The sequence below is a fragment of the Chanodichthys erythropterus genome, chromosome 18, assembly GCF_024489055.1.
Source record: "Chanodichthys erythropterus isolate Z2021 chromosome 18, ASM2448905v1, whole genome shotgun sequence".
In the NCBI taxonomy this organism is placed as follows: Eukaryota; Metazoa; Chordata; class Actinopteri; order Cypriniformes; family Xenocyprididae; genus Chanodichthys; species Chanodichthys erythropterus.
In genome coordinates, this window is record NC_090238.1 from 25,322,293 (window position 1) to 25,343,239 (window position 20,947).

Here is a 20,947-nt window from a genome sequence, read left to right on the forward strand (position 1 = left end):
GTCATAAGGGATTGGGCGTGACGTGGAAAGGTTTTGTGTCATCCTTAGAAGAAAAAAAAATATTTTAAGTTATTTTAAGTTGGCTGACTGTACACTACCCTGCTTACTTTACAAATAAATGTATATATTATTGATTTGAGATAAAACTTAGATAAAATTACATTATACAGTGATACAATAAATATACACACTACCATTCAAAAGTTTTTGTTTTACACCATGGATTCATTTAAATAATAGTAAGACTTAACATTGTTACAATTTTTTTTATTATTATTTCAATTAAATGCTGTTCTTTTGAACTATCATTCCATCAAAGATCACCATTTCCACAAAAAAAAAAAATTAAGCAGCACAACTGTTTTTAACATTGAAAATAAGAAATGTTTATTGAGCAGCAAATCAGCATATTAGAGTAATTTCTGAAGAATCATGTGACACCAGGGGCGTAACTAGGCCATTTTCAGATGGGCTTCAGCCCCCCCCCAAAAAAAATTTGTGATTAGCTCCATGATTTATACACAAATTCGTGATCGCCTCATATGAAAACGGTGTCAGGCTTTGACTCATCCCCATCTTTTAGTCTTTGTTATTCAGTCCACAGTAGTGCCAGCGTCAGAAGCAGAGGACAAGGTGTGTGCATCTATTGAATATTACTATTTTACTGTATTTTTATCAAATAAATGCAGCTTTGGTGGACATTAGAGATTCAAAAACATTAAAAAAATCTTACTGACTTTTGAACGATAGTGGAGGAAATCGGTTGTCAGAGACAATGTTCAATTATACAGTTCAGTAGACAAAAATACATAGTTACAAAAATATTTAGTAACATATAACAGTAGAATGCCACAACTGACCAATCAGAATCAAGTATTCCAGACATGTGTAGTAAAGTGGGAATGTATCATGTAAAAAGTCCAGTTTTAGCAAACCACATTACATTTACTTTTATATTACTGTAAACATTTCTGACCTGTGCTTTCTTACCAACATTTTTATTTAGCCCTAGTCATTTTGCCTGGGAAAGGATTAGTCATAGCTGATGATGATGACTGTTATCTTTTTGCAGTATGTGGGTGATGAGGAGTTCGGGGAGACGATGAAAAGCTACAGCTCAGTGAAGAAGGAGCAAACCATGTTTACAGACACTCACTTGTAAAGCCTTCATACACAAACACACACACCCCTACAAGTGTGGAGAACGTCCTTGGGAATAGAATTCTTCTCCAACTTATCTGCGGATGAGTGTAAATGAGTGAATTTCACATTTACAACAATAAAATAAGGCAGCGACAGTATATTGGTTTGTTTGACCATGATAAAACAGTGGAATGTAATGGGAAATAATCTGTATCTCATAATGCTGGATTTTTTCTTTTTTTTATTAGTCAGAGATGTGTTAGTGTACATGTATGTTGACTACCTCTGACATCACCTGGCTTCCATTTTAATCATAGAATTATTTATATTTATGTTACCTGCTAAGACTAAAAGAAATGTCTTTTTGAATATCGTATTTTCAAGGTTTCACACGTTTTGTACTTGCCTAGATACACTCACAAGCCTTGATTTTTCTTTATAGACCCATTCAAACTTGCACCTTTCAGATTTCTAAGTCAAGTGGATTTTAAATTTCCATCTTCCATTTTGAATTTCCATTATTATTATTTTTTTAATCTTTATAACTATCTCGTGGTGCTGTAGTAGGTACAAAAAGGTTCTGTTAAATCATCCATTACAATGACATTTTTCAGTCCAGTCGAGTTGCACCATCTGCAGATGCATTTGCATTTGCAAAACTGAAAATTGAAATTATTTACACCTCATCACGGTGCCCAAAACTGACCTTTTTCCAATGGGACATAAAAAGTTATCAAAATGTCAAAGCTACAATTAATAACTTTCAAGTTACATTTTATGAATTAATTATTATTATTATTATTATTATTATTATTATAAATAAAAAATATATTATTACAAAAATATGAAATTAATAATTAACTTTAATATAACAATAATATAAATATTGTACAGGTTAAAATGTTTTTACCCCCTTGGTTATGTATGTCTTACCCTACGTTGGGCGCCAAGTGAGCCAGAATTACTAGTGGTTCCGCCTCAAAAAAAAGAAAAAAAAAAGAAAATTGTGTTATGTTTCTGCATAACACCTACTGAATACTTTAGGAGAGGTGAAGACTTGAAGGATAGACTGAATTGATCTGGAACTGTACTTCTGAGATTTCATTTAGTCTAATTTCTTACTTGTATATGTTATTATCGGACATAGATAATCTTTTCTGTAATATGCACTTAACATTGATGCGGAAAGGAAGCAAACAGTTCTGAAAATAGCACTGTATTATTATAGCTTTAAATGGAGTCTTATGACTGGATGTGTAGCTATGAAATATTACCGCAATCATAAAGTATTAATGAACTGAGTCTCCAAATTATTCATGCCAACATAGAGAGGAAGTCCATCTCTTCTGTCTCTACAGACACATGAATGAGGAAGATAGTCAATCCAGTAGACATATCCTAGATCTGTATTAATGGAAAACTAATGTGGTGTTGTGCCTACTAGACTGAGCAATAGTGTGTGTGTGTGTGTGTGTGTGTGTGTGTGTGTGTGTGTGTGTGTGTGTGTGTGTGTGTGTGTGTACACATTTGTGATGATGCCAATGGATCAAGTGTCTTAAATGTCAAGTTAAACTGCAAAAAATTATCATCAATGTCACATGTGGATGTTCTTCATCGGTTGTTTTAAACCTGTAAAGTGTGAATACATTTATACATGTGGTGTTATTTCACATATACATACTGGTAAAAATGAAATGGCACTATCCTAAAAAACATTTTTACATATACATTTTTTTAAACAAGATGGTCAGTATTATTTATTGTTGCAATAATTTATTTTTTTGTAAAACAGAACTTTAAGTTTAATCAAAGGTTTGTGTGGTTATTGTGTCTTGTACGCTTGAACAAGTGCTTCGATAAACTGACAATATTTGATCTAGAAAGATGTGAAATGTAAAAAAGTTGTGCTTGTAATGCTGATGTTTCCATTCTTATTAAAAAAAAGCCAAGAGTCTGTTTTATTTGGTTACTTTATTGTGCCACTGGAGATGTACAGAGGCTGAGTACCAATCTGCAGTGCATGTACTGTACCATTTTCACATATATTTTTTTCTATATTTCATGTAGCATGAGCTGTAATTTCCTCTTGAAGCCACACAATGATCTGTGCAGCAGGTTAAGTTAAAACAGTCTTGATAAGATAAAGCATAAAGCAGTCTTGTTAGATATAACATATCTAATCTGCATATTAAAATGAAGAGGACTCGTCTTGCCTGGAGATGAAATCATACATTAACCAGGTTGAAAACATAAATCAGGTTGTGACTATTTCTGAAAGCAAGCATAAAGTATCATACTCTTGTCAATTAAACACTAAAACATCTCAGAGGGCAAATAAATGGCATGGAAATCTGAATAAAGTAAAATGTTCTAAGACTCAATCTTAGATTGCTCACAACATTTATGTATAGTTATGACCAGTGGACAAAGGCGAAAACAAAATTAGTGCAATTATTTATCAAAACAAATATATGTATATCCGGTTTTATCAAAAAAGATCACTACACTAGCAAACCAGTCATAGCAATAGAAGACATTAAAAATGTGGATTTTATAGATTTATGAGCAATGTAATTTTGGGACGTGACACTTTTAAACATGCAGATTTTCCAAGGGCTAATTATTTTTTATTGTTTATTTCTCTAGCTTCATGCTGTTGTCCTAAGAACTTTCTGCTTTTCTTTTATTCATTATTAAATTTCAGGCTACGTGGCCTATTGTCACCAAAATGTTTACACTGATTGCATAGCATTAATGAGATCTCATCATTCCCTTCATATAAAGTACATACTTTGTTAAAGGCGTCCATTTAGTTACAATTCAAATAATCTCGTTTAGCAACATATAACTATATTAATAGTCTATATTGGATATGTATCACTGATATATACTGTCTATTTCTTCATAGCAGGATATAACCTGAACACAAAGTGTAATGGCTGGAAAAAAAAAAAGTGTCCATGCTCATCAGTTTATAATGCAAAATAAGCTCCATGTCAAATATAAATAATCCATCCATTACCATGTATTCTTATTAACAGAAGTCGAAATGCAAATGATAAAATTATACTTTGTAATGACATTATTCACATGTTGATTAGACGTTTGTATTTTAAATACAGAGCTAATACATTAGTACAAATTTAATTTTTTATTTTGATTTGTAAATTACCTTTAAAACTTGCAGCTGTCTTTAAACATGCTTCTTTTCTTTCCTCGTCTTGATAAGTAGGATAATCCAACTAACCCTCACACCAGGAAAAAAGCTGAATCGGTTTTGCTTTCTCACAGCATTACCTATCTTAATCGCAAAAAGGCACTGAATAAATCCCAAAAATGGATAGAGCAAGTAAAAATCCCCTGCGGATACATGCTGAAAGTTCACAGAGAGCAATCGGTTTTCACGGCAGCAGCAGTGGAGTCTAACCTGCACTTCAAACCTGATCATCAGTTGAAGTTCATCTTTTCAATCCTTTCTTTATAAAGGGATGAATGTAAAGACAGAAAATAAAGTGCATCACAGTGTTTTAAAGGTACCGTTAGTGGACAGTAGCATCAGCATGTTAAATTACTTTATTAAAAAAAAAAAATGTTATAAGAGAATAGCAAGCCATTGAAGCAATAGTCCACCAAAAATCTGCCTGCATGTGTTTCAACCCCTGCATGAACAAGTGGACTGTCCTGATCATTTCCATACAATGAAAGCAAACAGGACCTCAGATGTCAACAAGGATTTTCAAGACAAGGCCTTCAATAGTAACTTTAAATTCTACAATAGTTTTACATTCACCAGTTGGAGCGCCCATGATCTCCACCAGAGGGCACTCCTCCTGACTCCTTTGCTATCTGATTATGAACTTCATTTCCCATAACCCATTGCCTGCTACTAATTATGGCGTGTATAACTATACTCTGTATAACTATATATAGTGTTTTCACTTTCACTTTGTGAAGTCTGGTTGTGTTACCATAGCTTTTCTGAGCGCTTACTCTGGTTTCCTGTGTTATGGTTCTGATCTTCTGCCTGTTTTCCTGAATTTGCTTGTGAATTCTGTTTGATATTTGGATTATTTGCCCTGTGGTTTTGACCATTTGTCTGTTATGTAGATTATGATTGTGGTATACCCTTAAAGGAACACTCCACTTTTTTTGAAAATAGGCTCATTTTCCAACTCCCCTAGAGTTAAACAGTTGAGTTTTACCGTTTTCGAATCCATTCAGTCGATCTCCGGTTCTGGCGGTACCACTTTTAGCATAGCTAAGCATAGTTCATTGAATCTAATTAGACCGTTAGCATCACGCTTAAAAATGACCAAAGAGTTTTGATATTTTTCCTATTTAAAACTTGACTCTTCTGTAGTTAAATCGTGTACTAAGACCGACGGAAAATAAAAAGTTGTGATTTTCTAGGCTGATATGGCTAGGAACTATACTCTCATTCCAGCGTAATAATCAAGGAACTTTGCTGCCGTATCATGGCTGCAGCAGGCGGAATGATATTTCGCAGCGTCTCTCACAAACGTCTCCATGATTGCAAGGCACGTTCCCTGTGCAAGCAGGGGCTCACAGGCGCTGCGTAATATCATTGCGCCTGCTGCAGCCATGGAACGGCAGCAAAGATCCTTGATTATTACGCCTGAATGAGAGTATAGTTCCTAGCCATATCAGCCTAGAAAATCGCAACTTTTTATTTTCCGTCGGCCTTAGTACACGATTTAATGTAGTGATGCTAACGGTCTAATCAGATTCAATGAACTATGCTAAGCTATGCTAAAAGTGGTACCGCCAGAACCGGAGATCGGCTGAATGGATTCAAAAACGGTAAAACTCAACTGTTTAACTCTAGGGGAGTTGGAAAATGAGCCTATTTTCAAAAAAAGTGGAGTGTTCCTTTAATAAAGCTGCATTTGGATCGTCTAGTCATGTTTTAGAGTAGTTTGTAACAAATAAATTAAAATAGTAATTTCATTCTATTCTGACAGAGCTCTCTATAAAGTATTAGTCGTATGGACCACTTTTGTTTTTTATATATATTGTACAGTACATTCTCTAATCTGTTTGGAGTTTTAGAAGCCATATTCTCCATCGGCTTTCATTGTATGGAAGAGAGCAGCCCAGACATGAAATCTGACATGATTTTTTTAAATGTTTTAATTTCCAGGTGGACTATCCCTTTAATGATCAAAAACAAGATGAATCTAACACATAAACTAGAATCAAACACATTGCTCTAATAGATTTTGCAGTGAAAGTGCAGGCGTACAAAGCTGGGGCCTCAATTATAAAGTGTGCGTAGGAACAGATCTGATCTTGGAGTGTGCGTACGCTAAAATCCATGCCAACGTCCGTATTTATAAAAACGGTCTTTGACATGGAAAAGTGCGTAGCGTCACATCGGGTTCTAAGCTGGCGTTCGCACATTACTTTGGAGTACTGCAGGTATTTGGAAATCTAAGCATTTCTTAAGGCTCGCAAAGGATTTGGACTGGTGTTCTTTTATTTGTTAATGACAATGATTAGGGGGCGTTTACAAGCTAGAGATCTGAAATTAGCTGTGCACAATTTCAAGATCATTTGCTATTTATAGACTCCACATCTGAGAGTGAGGCATTTCTCTGAATCACACATTTGAGAAATGATCTTAGATCAAATGTAGGATGGTTTCTATGCAAGATTTTATAAATGAGGCCCCAGAAGTCTTATTAGTTGAATAAAATTGATTGGATCTAGTCAATTTATGTTAATTTGCTCCAGTGAACTTTAGGCAGATGCTTTTAAGCTTGGAAAAAGCAGACAAGAGAGAGCAAAATAAAATCTTTCAACTAGTTAACATGTGAAGAAAAAACAAGCGGCCATTTCTGTGGTGCATTTTCCCTTTAATTCTGTACACAGTGAGGTTTTTATTGCTGCTAGCTGCCGTCCTGCCAAACCTTATGATCAACGTTCACATCTACATCCTGAAACGCTACGCATCCATTCAACTACCTTCTTTTCCCAGTCAGAGATTATTGTATTTGGTACGACCTGTGTATGACAAATCTGCGTAAAGCATCACTCACATGCAGTGTCAGGGCCTTTGCGATGGCGTGGGGATGTGGCCACTTTAGTTGGCGAGGGTGAGGCGGTGCTGGACGAGTCGCTGCCCCCTCCATCAGCTGCTGCGGGTGGGGGGCTCAACTGTGGAACTGGAGGTGCCTTTTTCCTGCTTAGAAAATTAGCTTCAAATGCCCCTCTCCTCCTCCCGCCCTCCGCTCTGCAGTCTGCAGCCCCCTCCTCCATCAAATGGACCCTTCGTCGCTGGTCTCCAGGGCTGTCTGGGGGTTTGCGAGCGGCTGCAGACTGGGTTTCGGACGCTCTAGACCCCCAAAGATCAACTGCAGAGTTCCTTTTGTCTGCGTCCTCAGTGCCGTTCTCCCCCGCAGATTGGCGAATCTCGTCCTCGGTGGATCCATACTGTCCATGGTTCTCCAGCAAGGCTTTGGTCAGGTTTAAGCTGTGGAAGTCTCTGTAGCTGTGGAAGCTCTCTGTGCGTCGAGCACGGGCCAGCAAGGGGCTCTCTCGGTATGGCCGCAGGGCTCCGTAGGTGGCCGTCTCAGGGATGGGCTCCTGAGCCTGCAGCTGGAGACTGTAAAAATGACAACATTTTGTATTGCTATTCACCTTATTTTTAATGTAAGAGTGTTTTGCACATTCACAGAAGATTGATTAAGAACATTAAAAGAATCGTTCACCCAAAAAATATAATTCTGTCATAATTTATTTACAGTGTACATTATTTACTTACAATATTACTTCAAATGTATATTTTTGTAACTCTTTTCCATACAAAGACAGTTTATAGTGACCAAGACAATCTTCAAAAAGGCCAAAAAGAATCATTAAAGCCAAAACCCAGAGGTATAAAGAGTACCTGAAAACCATGAGTAAAAGTACAGATACCTTACATCGAAAATGACACCACTACAAGTTACAAGTAACCAATTCCAATATGACTTGAGTAAAAGTCTTAAAGTATCTGATTTTAACATTACTTAAGTATTTTACTCATGCTGAATGTAGGCTCAGAGATACACTAGTCCTCAACATCTAAGAGACATGCCAGTAAAAATAAGAAACAATTGATTTGTAAAATGAGAAATCATGTTTATTTTGTAAAATCAAAATAAAACTGAACACCTCAATGTTGCAATAAATCAAGGTCGACACAACAATATTTTAAACGTCTACAAACTCTCAAGTCTCAGGTGCACAAAAAGGCCATAAGTAAACCAATATCCGTCAAAAAGGTCTTGTCAATATAGTGGATAAATAAAATATTGTTAAGTAAAATTAAATAGTTAAAGGTGCTCCAAGCGATGTCACGCGTTTTTAGGCCAAAATATTTTTTGTCACATACAGCAAACATCTCCTCACTATCCGCTAGCTGCCTGTCCCCTGAACACTGTAAAAAAACGCGGCCTCTGTAGTCGGCAGAAGCTCCGAAAACGGCAATAAAGACAAACTGGTGCAGCCTGGACCACGAATCATAATAAACATGCTCCAGCCAATAACCGACAAGAATGATTTTAAATGCGCGTTCATGAGTGTTTCAGGAAGCATGGAGGGGAGGGGGAGGAGGAGGAGGGAGGGTCTAGCTAGCCTCTGTTTTGTTTGACAACACTTCGAACGTCAACAGGAAGTTACTCCACCCAGGATCGCTTAGAGCACCTTTAAAGTCTACTGTATGTGCTGGTTTGAGCCTCATCACCAGCTGCAGTCATTTCCTCATCTACTAAATCAAACACCTGTGATCAGAAACTACCTGCTAATGCACTCACATTCATGTAAAGTAGCCTTGCTGACAAGTTTTGGGGGAGTAAAGGCAAAATGCACAAGATATAGTACCTTCAATGCTCTTAGATGACGATATCACTTCTTTATATCAGAAACAAACTGCTGCAGAAAAACTTAGGTGCCATAAAAAATGTAATTTGTAATTGCATTACTCATCACAAATGAAGTGGAGTAAAAAGTACATTTAATTGCTCAAAAATGTAGTCTAGTAGAGAGTAAAAGTTGCCAATATCTTTGACACTCAGTACAACTACAAAGTAGCCAAAAAGATACTTAAGTACAGTAACTAATTACATTTACTCAAATACTTTACACCTCTGAAAGCATATGCATAATATGCAGTATATTTAGTCCTCTGAGAGCTTTGTGAGGAAAGGACTGATATATAAGATTTTAGGTATTGAAAATGTTGTGTGATTGCCGTAAGCATTTGTCATTTTTTAAATATGTGCTTTCAAATTTAAAAATCTGTGATCAGATTTAACACTACTATTATGTGGGATCCAAAATTACATTTATGGGTGAAAAACAACCAAAACTTGGTCCCTTCACATTAAGAAGGCAAGGAATATAGCGTTAGTCATATCAGTTTATGGCTCTTTTAACAGCTGTGGTCACTATGGGGTACATTTTTTTGGTGAACTATTCTTTTAAAACCTGTTGAGATAAAAACCAAATGAGATAAAAATTAAAATTTAAAACGTAAACTTTTTTTTTACCAAAGATGTTCACACATGCTGAATTGTATTACTGTTTGAGCTTGAATACCGGAATGAATTGATTTGCACAATTAGAAAGTTCATTATTGGCATAAAGAGTAAAATCTTGTGGTGCAGTTTTATTATAAAAATTCAGAATTGTGAATATGGCTTTGGACTCTAGTACCTGGAGCAGGACTCTCGTAGCCGGCTGTGCTGCAGCACAGAGGGGGCGGGGCTGATGTTGGGCGTGGCACAGCGTGATGTGCTCAAATCACATTGGTCAAGCAGCTTCAGCAGCTCCTCCTCAGTTGGACCTCCCATCTCTGCAAACATGTAGCATCATTTACAACTTCATCCAATGGGCTTTTTAGATTTTCCTTATTTCCAGTACAGTAATAATCAGACCTGGCTCACGCCTAGCCTTGTCGTCACTCTTGTTGACTGTGTCCATGGCGGTGGTGAGATCCCACATCTGAATGCTCCCATTTGCATGGCCAGTGAAGAGGTAATGGCGTGGTCTGGAGCCCATGCGGCTTGAGCCCTCACACTCCCGTACTGTAAAACAAGTGATTGTAGTGCCATCTACCGCCTGAACCTCACAGATCCTGAAATACAGATAGAAAAACATCAATATAAAATAATTCATTAATTAATTTACTGTTTTATATATATAACAATCATGGCTGGGTAACACAACAGTTCCATTTGTTAATATATATATATATATATATATATATATATATATATATATATATATATATATATATATATATATATATATATATATATATATACACAGTACAGTCCAAAAGTTTGGACTGTATAAGATTTTTAATGTTTTTAAAAGAAGTTTCGTCTGCTCACCAAGGCTACATTTATTCAATTAAAAATACAGTAAAAAACAGTAATATTGTGAAATATTATTACAATTTAAAATAACTGTGTACTATTTAAATATATTTGACAAAGTAATTTATTCCTGTGATGGAAAGCTGAATTTTCAGCATCGTTACTCCAGTCTTCAGTGTCACATGATCCTTCAGAAATCATTCTAATATGCTGATCGGCTGCTCAATAAACATTTATGATTATTTTCAATGTTGAAAACAGTTGTGTACTTTTTTTTTGATGAATAGAAAGTTCAAAAGAACAGCATTTATCTGAAACACAAAGCTTCTGTAGCATTATACACTACCGTTCAAAAGTTTGGGGTCAGTAAGAATTTTTATTTTTATTTTTTTGAAAAGAAATGAAAGAAATGAATACTTTTATTCAGCAAGGATGCATTAAATCAATCAAAAGTGGCAGTAAAGACATTTATAATGTTACAAAAGATTAGATTTCAGATAAACACTGTTCTTTTGAACTTTCTATTCATCAAATTATCCGCAGATTTATCAGCAGATCAGCATATTAGAATGATTTCTGAAGGATCATGTGACACTGAAGACTGGAGTAACCATGCTGAAATTTCAGCTTTGCAGGAATAAATTACATTGTGAAATATATTCAAATAGAAAACAGTTATTTTAAATTGTAATAATATTTCACAATATTACTGTTTTTTACTGTATTTTTAATTAAATAAATGTAGCCTTGGTGAGCAGACGAAACTTCTTTTAAAAACATTAAAAATCTTAGTGGTTCCAAACTTTTGGACTGTACTGTATATATATATATATACACACATACAGTACATTTTAACTAAGAGATTGATCACATTTGACAGCAGTGACTGGCCACATCTGCGATATTGAGGTATTTTTAATAGTACACTACATTTGTTATGCATATCATGTGCATTTCAACATGTACCTCTTCCCCGTAGAGGAGAGACGAACAAAGAGTTTGTTGGTAATGGGAATGACTTTCTGAATAAACACCTGTTGGTCGTCTCGCTCTCCAAATGGACCTGAATGGAAACAGCAAGTGATTATAACAACTGTTTAGCTCACAGTACAATGGAGGAAAAGCAGTTTTCAGTTCTTCTTGTACCTTAACTTCCTGATATGGTGGAAAGCTACAATCAAATCTCTCACCGATGTCGTTGCCGGAGGAATAGCTGCTGTGGCTCTCTGTCTCCTCCAGTGAGATGATCTTAAATGAGGCCAGTGGAGTAGATCCTGGCTGAGTGGAGATCATCCCTCTGAACCGAGTCACCGTCCACGTGCGTACGTGATTATTGTCGGCGCACACTTCAACAAAACAAGGGCAAAATTATAGATCACCATCTTTTTTCATTATAATATCCAGCGTCTGTGTAGTTTGTACCTGAAACTAAGTGCTTTTCAGAGAGCATAATCTTCGTGACGGGGCTGCGGTGGACAGTGAAGGTCTGGAAGAGCTGTGGACCAGATCCAACGGTCTCCGGATGCTGCACGATGACACGCACGGCCCCTGAGCTGGTTCCGTAAGCTATCTCAATCCAGTTCCCACTCACACCTGCAAACACAGTGAGATCAGTGACTGATCAGATTCACCACTTCATTGTTCCTAATTAGAGTAATTAACCATCACGGACGCACTGGTTTTAGGAGTCAGGTAGACACTGAGGGCTGTGATGGCATCATTTGATGGGTCATGGTACAGCTCTGTCACCAACAAGTCATTATCCTTCATTCTCAGCGGAAACTTCTGCATGTCTGTGAGTAGAGAGAATAAGGTTAGGCCTTTCCTTTTTCACCTTCTCATTTAAAATATTTCACATACATATTAAAGGTTTTTAATTTGTCACAGTGGTGATATTTGAAACACACAGTGTAGTGGGTTTAATACATTTGCTATGGACATATTTAAATATAGTAAACTCAAAAATACTGTTCAAAAGTTTGGGGTTGGAAAAATTTGTGACTGTTTTTGAAAGAATCATCACGGTTGCAATCATTTGCACAATAATACAGTTAAAACAGTAATACTGTGAAATATTCTTACAATATTCCTGTGATGGCAAAGCTAAGTTTTCAACCTCATTACCCCAGTGTCACATGATCCTTTAGAAATCATTCTCATATGCTGATATGGTGCCTTAAAGGATTAGTTCACTTTCAAATAAAATTTTCCTGATAATTTACTCACCCCCATGTCATCCAAGATGTCCATGTCCTTCTTTCTTTAGCCGAAAAAGAAATGAAGGTTTTTGATGAAAACATTCCAGGATTATTCTCCTTATAGTGAACTTTAATGGCCTCCAAACAGTTGAAGGTCAAAATTAGAGTTTCAGTGCAGCTCCAAAGGGCTTTAAACGATACCAGACGAGGAATAAGGATCTTATTTAGCGAAACGATCGGTCATTTTCGAAAAAAATGTAAATGTATATGCTTTATATAAACAAATGATGGCCTTCCAAGCGTTTCCGCCAAAACCGCACTTTCGTATTCTTCAAAAAGCTTACGCTGTATGTCCTACACCTTCCCTATTCTACTTACGGAACGAACACAGCACCAGTTCCATTTTTTCCATAAGTAGAATAGGGAGGGCGTAGGAAGTACAGCGTAAGCTTTTTGAAGAATACGGAAGTGCGGTTTTGGTGGAAGCACTTGGAAGGTGATCATTTGTTTATATAAAGCATATACATTTAATTTTTTTTCGAAAATGACCGATCGTTTCGCTAGATAAGATCCTTATTTCTCGTCTGGTATCGTTTAAAGCCCTTTGAAGCTGCACTGAAACTCTAATTTTGACCGTCAACCGTCTGGAGGCCATTGAAGTCCACTATGAGGAGAATAATCCTGGAATGTTTTCATCAAAAACCTTAATTTCTTTTCGACTGAAGAAAGACATGAACATTTGGATGACATGAGGGTGAGTAAATTATCAGGAAATTTTTATTTGAAAGTGAACTTATCCTTTAAGAAGCATATATTATTAACAATGTTGAAAACAGTTTAAAAGAAAAGCATTTATTTGAAATATAACTTTTTGTACCATTATTACTGTCCATTTTGATCATATTAATGCCTCCTTGCTGAATTAAAGTATTACTTTCTTACGGAACCCAAACTTTTAAAACAATAATGTATATATTTATGTATTTAAAAAAAAAAAATCAAATAGACCTCTCTTGCATTACATTAAAATTTAACAAACCTTTACAATATAAACTTGAAACACATGTGGATCACAGAACTACATTTGGATGATGAATTATACATGAGTTTGTAACCTATTTAGTATGAGAAATTAATTACACTGATGTCTTTATGCAATTTTAATTACATTTTCAACACTGACTCTGTTACTGCTGGTTTCACATCTCATTAATGACTCATGTTATATAAAAAATAAATTCACTGCAGAGAATATAAGCAGCTTACCAATATAGTAAATTGAACCGTTGTTACAGCCCAGCAAGAGGAAGGAGCCAGCAGTGTCACAGCTTGTGATGGGCACCACATCCTGCACCTGTACAAGTGATATATTGCGAATGACATGATCAAATATGAACCCTGATTATTAAACTGGCATATGACTGTTGTAGTATTAAATCTGAATTGCTTTACCTGCCAGTGCTGGGTGACAGCGTTCCACACTCCTACCTTCCCTGTGTGACTGGTGGCGACTAGCTGGCTCCCAATGAAAAACAGAGAGTCAACGGGTACTCCGAGACTGAACACACCTTCACAAAGACAGAGAAGCGTTATCTCACAAAATCTACACACATGAGTGACTGTGCATTTCATTTCTGTTCTGTCCTCCCACCTATTTCACTTCCGCTCCCTCCGTCCTGGATACTCCACAAAATAATGCTGCTCTCCGATGACGCTGCCACCATCTTGTCTTTATCTCCATGTGGACCGCCCACAACTTTAGCATTAAGGGCCACCCGCTCAATGGCCCAGTCCAGGTAAGGGCTGGAAAACACCTGCTGCCAGCCTGATGATTCCTTTATTCTAAAGAACTGTCACAGTCAGTCTATGGTGAGTATAACCTTTATTATTTTAATATTGATATGTAGCTTTACCTGTAGCAGATGACAAAATGTGCATAAGCAGCTACAATCCAGTTATGATGGCCAGCGACAATCAGCACCTTTCTAGGGTCCACTGGTGATCCTATTGCAACATAAAAAAACACAAAAAAAACAATAACCAAGTATGTTTAAACACCAGTAGGCCTAAATGCAGTACACTCAAATAAAACTACAATTGTCACAACAGTTAAAAAATTCAGACTAAACTCATTCATGCTCGCTGTCTGTTTTATTTAAAAGATATTTATGACTTATATAAGAAATTAGAACATAAACTTTCAACATACGTACAGTTCTATGGCATTCAGTGGATACTGTAATATCGATAGTAAAACGTAAATGCATATATTATTAAAAACAAGTAATAATTGCCTATTATTAATGACTATAGTCATTCTTTTTGAACTGTTTCAACAAATCACATTTTCATTTTTTTTTATGTTTTTTTTATGTTCTGTCAATTATACAAATTCTATGTAATGTGGATTCAATATGATATTCTGTATATTTTGCAGTGTTATAAATAAATGCACCAAAATGCAATAAAATGGTTAAAAAGAAAGCCTGTCCATTAACTTGTTTTCTCTCTCTCTCTCTCTCTCTCTCTCTCTCTTCATTCTTCTCACATGACTTTGCTGGGCACAGAGGACATAAAAGGCCTTTTAAGATGACCTTACCCTGCCTACTGCACTACTGCTTGTAAGGGGAATACTTTGTCTTCATGGCACATCCCCCCCACCCCTTTCTCTCGGTCTGTTCTCTGTCTGTATTGAGACAGATATAGCCAACCCAATTCTACAGCTATCTCATTGCTACACTAATACATCTTTCATTCAAATTCCACGAAAACTTTATATTATTTTTATATAGGGTGGTTTATAAGCATTCAATCTGAGAATATTTGAGCTCACAATCAAGCTCTATCAGTGGTGATTATACAGTGATGATGATGTCTTTCATTATTTGTCCTTCATATATAAACATAGCAGTTGCGCAGATTAATATTTTGGTGGAAGCTGTGATACATTTTTTCAGATTTATTTAAAATAGAAATCATTATAAATGTCTTCGCTTTCACTTAACTTAAAGGGTTATTTCACCCAAAAATGAAAATAATGTCATTTATTACTCACCCTCATGCCGTTCCACACCCGTAAGACCTTCGTTAATCTTCGGAACACAAATTAAGATATTTTTGTTGAAATCTGATGGCTCAGTGAGGCCTCCATAGCCAGCAATGACATTTCCGATCTGTCAAGATCCATTAATGTACTTAAAACATCAGTTCATGTGAGTACAGTGGTTCAATATTAATATTATAAAGAGACGAGAATATTTTTGGTGCGCCAAAAAAACAAAATAACGACTTATTTAGTGATGGCCGATTTTTCAAAACACTGCTTCATGAAGCTCCGGAGCATTATGAATCAGTGTATCGAAATATGATTCGAATTGCGTGTCAAACCGCCAAACTGCTGAAATCACATGACTTTGGCGCTCTGAAGAGATGATTCGACGTGATTCGATGTGTAAATGAATCATCATTATGCTCCGAATCTTCCTGAAGCAGTGTTTTGAAATCGGCCATCACTATATAAGTCGTTATTTTTGTTTTTTTGGCGCACCAAAAATATTCTCGTCACTTTATAATATTAATATTGAACCACTGTACTCATATGAACTGATTTAAATATATGTTTAGTACCTTTATGGATCTTGAGAGAGAAAATGTCATTGCTGGCTATGCAGGCCTCACTGAGCCATCAGATTTCAAGAAAAATATCTTAATTTGCATTCCGAAGATTAACGAAGGTCTTAAGGGTGAGTAATAAATGACAGCATTTTCATTTTTGGGTGAACTAAACCTTTAATGTATCCTTGCTAAAAATGGCTGAGAAATTACCCCCTCCCCAAAAGATCATTAAAAGTAATTATTGTGTTAGATAAAAAAAAGCATTGAATAGACATTACAAAAAATAGCTTTAGAAAGAAATATAGAGATTCAACATTTTCTAAGGCTATAATGTGGCCATAACATTTTTTGTTTGTTTCATTCAAAAGGCTGATTCATTCAGCGCAAGGGGCTGTCTTTATGAATGGGTCACTGAATCAATTCAATCTCATTCAATTCGTTAAAAAAACAGTTCTGCTGTTGCTTAGTTTGGAACTATTTTCATTGATAAAATTGAGCAAAAAAAGCGTCAATTGTACAGATTCTGGAAAAAACATCACTTTTACTCATGTGATATTGCTAGACTACTGTAACATAAAACCCATACGGGGCATTTTTTGCTCATATTTAGGGCATTTTAATGGCATTAGGCTTAATCATGTAGTCAGTCGTTGCCCTGCATCATGTTCTTAACTGCATGCTATTTAAGATGACGTACATGTTTTTCCATAATTAATCGCACCATATATATATCTCGAAAGAGAGAGAGCGAGAGAAAGTATGTACTCACCCAGTCTTTGCGGTCCATCTACCCCAGAGGGTCCAGGGAGAGAAGACTGAGGGCAGGAACGGGTGTAACCCCCCTCTGCACCACTGGGGGCTGAGCGCTCTTCTGGACCTGCAACAGCTGCAGCCTGCCCAACGGCACTGCTCCTCGCTGGGAGAGCTGAAGGACAAAAATACCAGGCACATATTGATGTTAGAGTTATATTTGGCAGAGAGGAAGAAACGGTGACTGTTTTTTTCTCTTTCTTCTGCAGATCTACTCTCACCCTACCTGGTGGAGGGAGGTAGCCATGAAACAACACACTTCCACATGACGATCGTTCCAGTTCTTCACAAAGCAGTAAGCGGCGGACTAACCATATCAGTGACAAATAAAAATGCAAGGCAAGAATTACACATTGATACAACTGTCAAGTGATCATAAAAAAATGTTAACAGGTGCATCCAGTCCAGTTATGCCATACCTAATGGTGTAATGCCATAAAACTCAGCTTCATGTCGCAGGATACTTATGTTAACCCCCCTATCAGAAAAAGCAGGAATATTACACACATTAAACTATACAGATACTTTCCTCAAGGGATGTGTAAAGGATAACAAATAGGCATATGTCATATCTCACCTCAAGTCCAATTCTTTAGTTCGAAGGAAGTTTAAAATGGGTGCAAATGCTGTTGGGTCTCTGTCAATAAATATCTTGCAGAAAAAAAAAAAAAAATCTGATTCAGAGTTGGAAAACATTTCTATTTTTATTGTTAAAACGTTTAAATTATTTTTTTTTAACAAACAACCCACAATCAGTGTTAGGGGTAACACATTACAAGTAACTTGAGTTACATAATCAGATTACTTTTTCAAGTAACTAGTAAAATAACACATTCATTTTTCAATTTACAAAAAAATATCTAAGTTACTTTTTCACATGTATTGACTGACAGCTCTCCTGTCCCCATGTTGAGAGAAATAAAGTGCAGAGGTGTTGTGTGCGCGGTGTGAACATGATGGTTATTGTAGTTCTAGACTAAATGTGAGCAGGTATTTACTCATCTCACTTGCACGAAAACATTCAGTATTCCTCAAAATGAATAAAAACAGTGAAATGCAATCATGTAATAATTAACTGTATTAAATTACACAAATATACTTATTTGTATTTAATCTTAATTTATTGACCATTGACTTTGCTGCTGACCTTCAATGATCTAATTCAACCATACTAATAAAGCAAAAATGACTTAAGATTAGATTTAGAAATAAGAGTGTTAAACTTCGATCTATTCTTCTTTAATCCAGAATGGCAGCACAGCTGAAAGGTTTGTTTGAGCTGCTCCCTCTACTGTACAGGTGTAAATATGCATTTTCTTCAGACTGAGGCTTATTCATTTCACTTTTGTTGAGAAAGGGCCTTAACACTTGCCAAAAACAGAACTTTGTTTGTTGTTATTAAAAAAAAAAAAACAAGCAACAATGCAAAAGTAATGTAACACATTACTTTACATAAAAAGTAACTAAGTAATTCAATTAGTTACTTTTTAGGGAGTAATGCAATATTGTAATCCATTACTTTTAAAAGTAACTTTTCCAAACACTGCTAATTTTATTATTTCCTTAAACATTTTCTTCTTTTGTTTTTTTTATTTCATTTTTATACACAATTACAGGTACAAATGGAACTTAGGACTTTGGGTTAATCATAGCATGATACATATTTCTACTCACGGCTCCAGTTTCATCCCGTAGTGTTGATATTCTCCCACTAAGTAAACTGGGCAGAAAAAAAAACACATTTATAAAGAACTATGCAATGTTCGTAATACAATGACTACGTTTGTTTAATTATTTAACAAGAATGGTTTAGGAAAGCATATTAGAATGATTCTAAAGGATCATGTGACACTGAAGACTGGAGTAATGATGCTGAAAATTCACCTTTGCCATCACAGGAATACTGTAAGAATATTTCACAGTATTACTGTTTTTACTGTATTATTGTGCAAATGATTGCAACCTTGATGATTCTTTCAAAAAATCTTTCCGACCCCAAAGAGAGGTTTAGCAAATACAAAGAGAATATTTGGTGTGATAATTCTGGGAGATCTATTAAAGTGTTTATATAGTGATGCATCAAATTTATATCAAACAGAACTTTTTAGATTGATATAAAAAACTACAACTTTCAGAACTCATTAAAAGTGTAGGGGGAAAAAACAACAACAACAAGGCTATGGTGCTGCTTCAAACATTATCTTACCTTGAGAAGAAAGAGTCAGGAATCCACGTCAGAGTCTGCCTTGATGTGCTAAATCTGAAAGAAAGCATGGAGATAAGATTTATGGTGCAATCACCTCTTATTTCTTTTTCACTTCATGAGAATGATCTAATATTCAGTCTACAGTTATTGTTGCAAAAGTAAAACAAATAAAAATGAATAGGGGTCTCTTAAAACAGTACTAAGCATTATTAGTACTGCATATTATTTTTCCAAAGCACGATTTCACATAGTATTCGTATGGTTTTTCGGGGGGAATTGTGACATCTTCAAGGATATGTTTTTTCTTTTGTTAAAAGTTTTTTTTTTTTTTTTTTCATTAATTATGATGGTGTTAGGGTTTGGGGATATATCATGTTTCATGATGCTGTTTAGGACATGTAGAAACTGGGGATGAAATAAGGAACTGAATAGTCTTGGTCCCGTTATGTAACGTAATAATAATATTCATAATCCTGTTCAAAACGTTCAAAATCATGTGCTTTGTAGTGCAAGACACGATTGTTACCGTTACATATTAACATCATCAAAGTCAGAAGCCGCCGTACAGCATTTCATCTCAAATAAACTTGTTTTGTCTCCGAGTTTAGCCTATGTAAAGAAGCCATGACGTCAGCGTACCTCATTCCTCCGACATTCAGCTGGATGATGTCACCCATTCCAGATGTTGAACTGTTCCCAATTCCAGCCATCCTCTAATTCCGTACGGTTAGCGAGGAGGAATGCACGCAATCTGATGATCCAGTTTGTGCATCGATCCAGCTGGAGTCCTCAAGATTCTCCTTATTCTTCCTCACGACTCAGCGAACCCATAAATTATGCGTCACAAGAACGACGTATGAGATGGAGCTGTTCGTACACGGTGTTCTCCATATTCAGAGCTTTAATAAACAACTCAAAACATGGGCTTCAATTATCAAAGGCCCTTTTCTGTAGCCTATGGGACTTGGGATTGCTACATTCAGTGTTGTGGGCGCCATAGAGCGATGCTAGAACGCTGTGGACTCATCAGAGCGTCGGCCAATGGGATAGCGTCATTCCTGACACAGGACGCAGACCCCGCCCAGTGTTTTGGGAGTGTATCTTGAGGAAAGCTCGACTTCTCACAGCATTAGTCTTAAAGGCGTACTCACTATTTTTTATTGCTAAGTTTTTACAAATGAAGAAATTAACAGCACTTTTATAAAAACATAATAAAAAAGACATTTACATCACAATACACTCTACACGTAACGCTATCTTCTAGATAAAACGGCTTTATTTTACAGGGAGCGGGCCCCCTCATGAGTCCCGCGAACTTTACAAAACCAGCTGTGTCCGGCAGATGGCCACTAATAAATATGTTTTCTTAATGATTTCAGCCAGTGCTCACTGCGCTTTACAAAGCATAAACAACATGTCTGCCCTACTGAGGCGCATGTAAAATAAAACAGATGACTGGAGTCTTCATCTCATGTGAGTGAACATGAAACAGTTTGCATTAAAGTAGCCTATTAATTATTTCTTCATGGGTAGATCTTCTTTGTTGAGGAACAAATTGATGTGAGTAATTGCAATGCACTACAAATGAAGTA

At 36.1% G+C, this 20,947-nt stretch overlaps 2 protein-coding genes across 2 annotated transcripts in view; one reads left to right on the forward strand and one right to left on the reverse strand.

Moving 5' to 3' along the window:
- The window catches only part of ush2a (Usher syndrome 2A (autosomal recessive, mild)), a 241,331-nt gene extending 238,244 nt beyond the window's left edge, over positions 1–3,087 (forward strand). The window contains exon 72 of the mRNA XM_067367352.1: positions 1,073–3,087. Within this exon, the coding sequence (XP_067223453.1) occupies positions 1,073–1,162 (90 nt within the window). The 3' untranslated portion in view covers positions 1,163–3,087. The remainder of the gene's footprint in view (positions 1–1,072) is intronic.
- Positions 3,088–6,002: 2,915 nt separating this feature from the next.
- On the reverse strand, positions 6,003–20,355 carry kctd3 (potassium channel tetramerization domain containing 3). The gene is made up of 18 exons (XM_067367096.1): positions 19,995–20,355; positions 19,356–19,409; positions 18,824–18,869; positions 17,727–17,800; positions 17,569–17,627; positions 17,376–17,456; positions 17,109–17,264; positions 14,638–14,728; positions 14,376–14,566; positions 14,177–14,292; positions 13,991–14,078; positions 12,203–12,319; positions 11,949–12,119; positions 11,717–11,872; positions 11,493–11,589; positions 10,083–10,282; positions 9,862–10,000; positions 6,003–7,768 (listed from the first exon to the last, which is right to left on the reverse strand). The coding sequence occupies exons 1-18, from the start codon at positions 20,063–20,065 to the stop codon at positions 7,195–7,197; spliced, it is 2,481 nt and encodes an 826-aa protein (XP_067223197.1). The 5' UTR covers positions 20,066–20,355; the 3' UTR covers positions 6,003–7,194.
- Between the last annotated feature and the right edge of the window lie 592 nt (positions 20,356–20,947).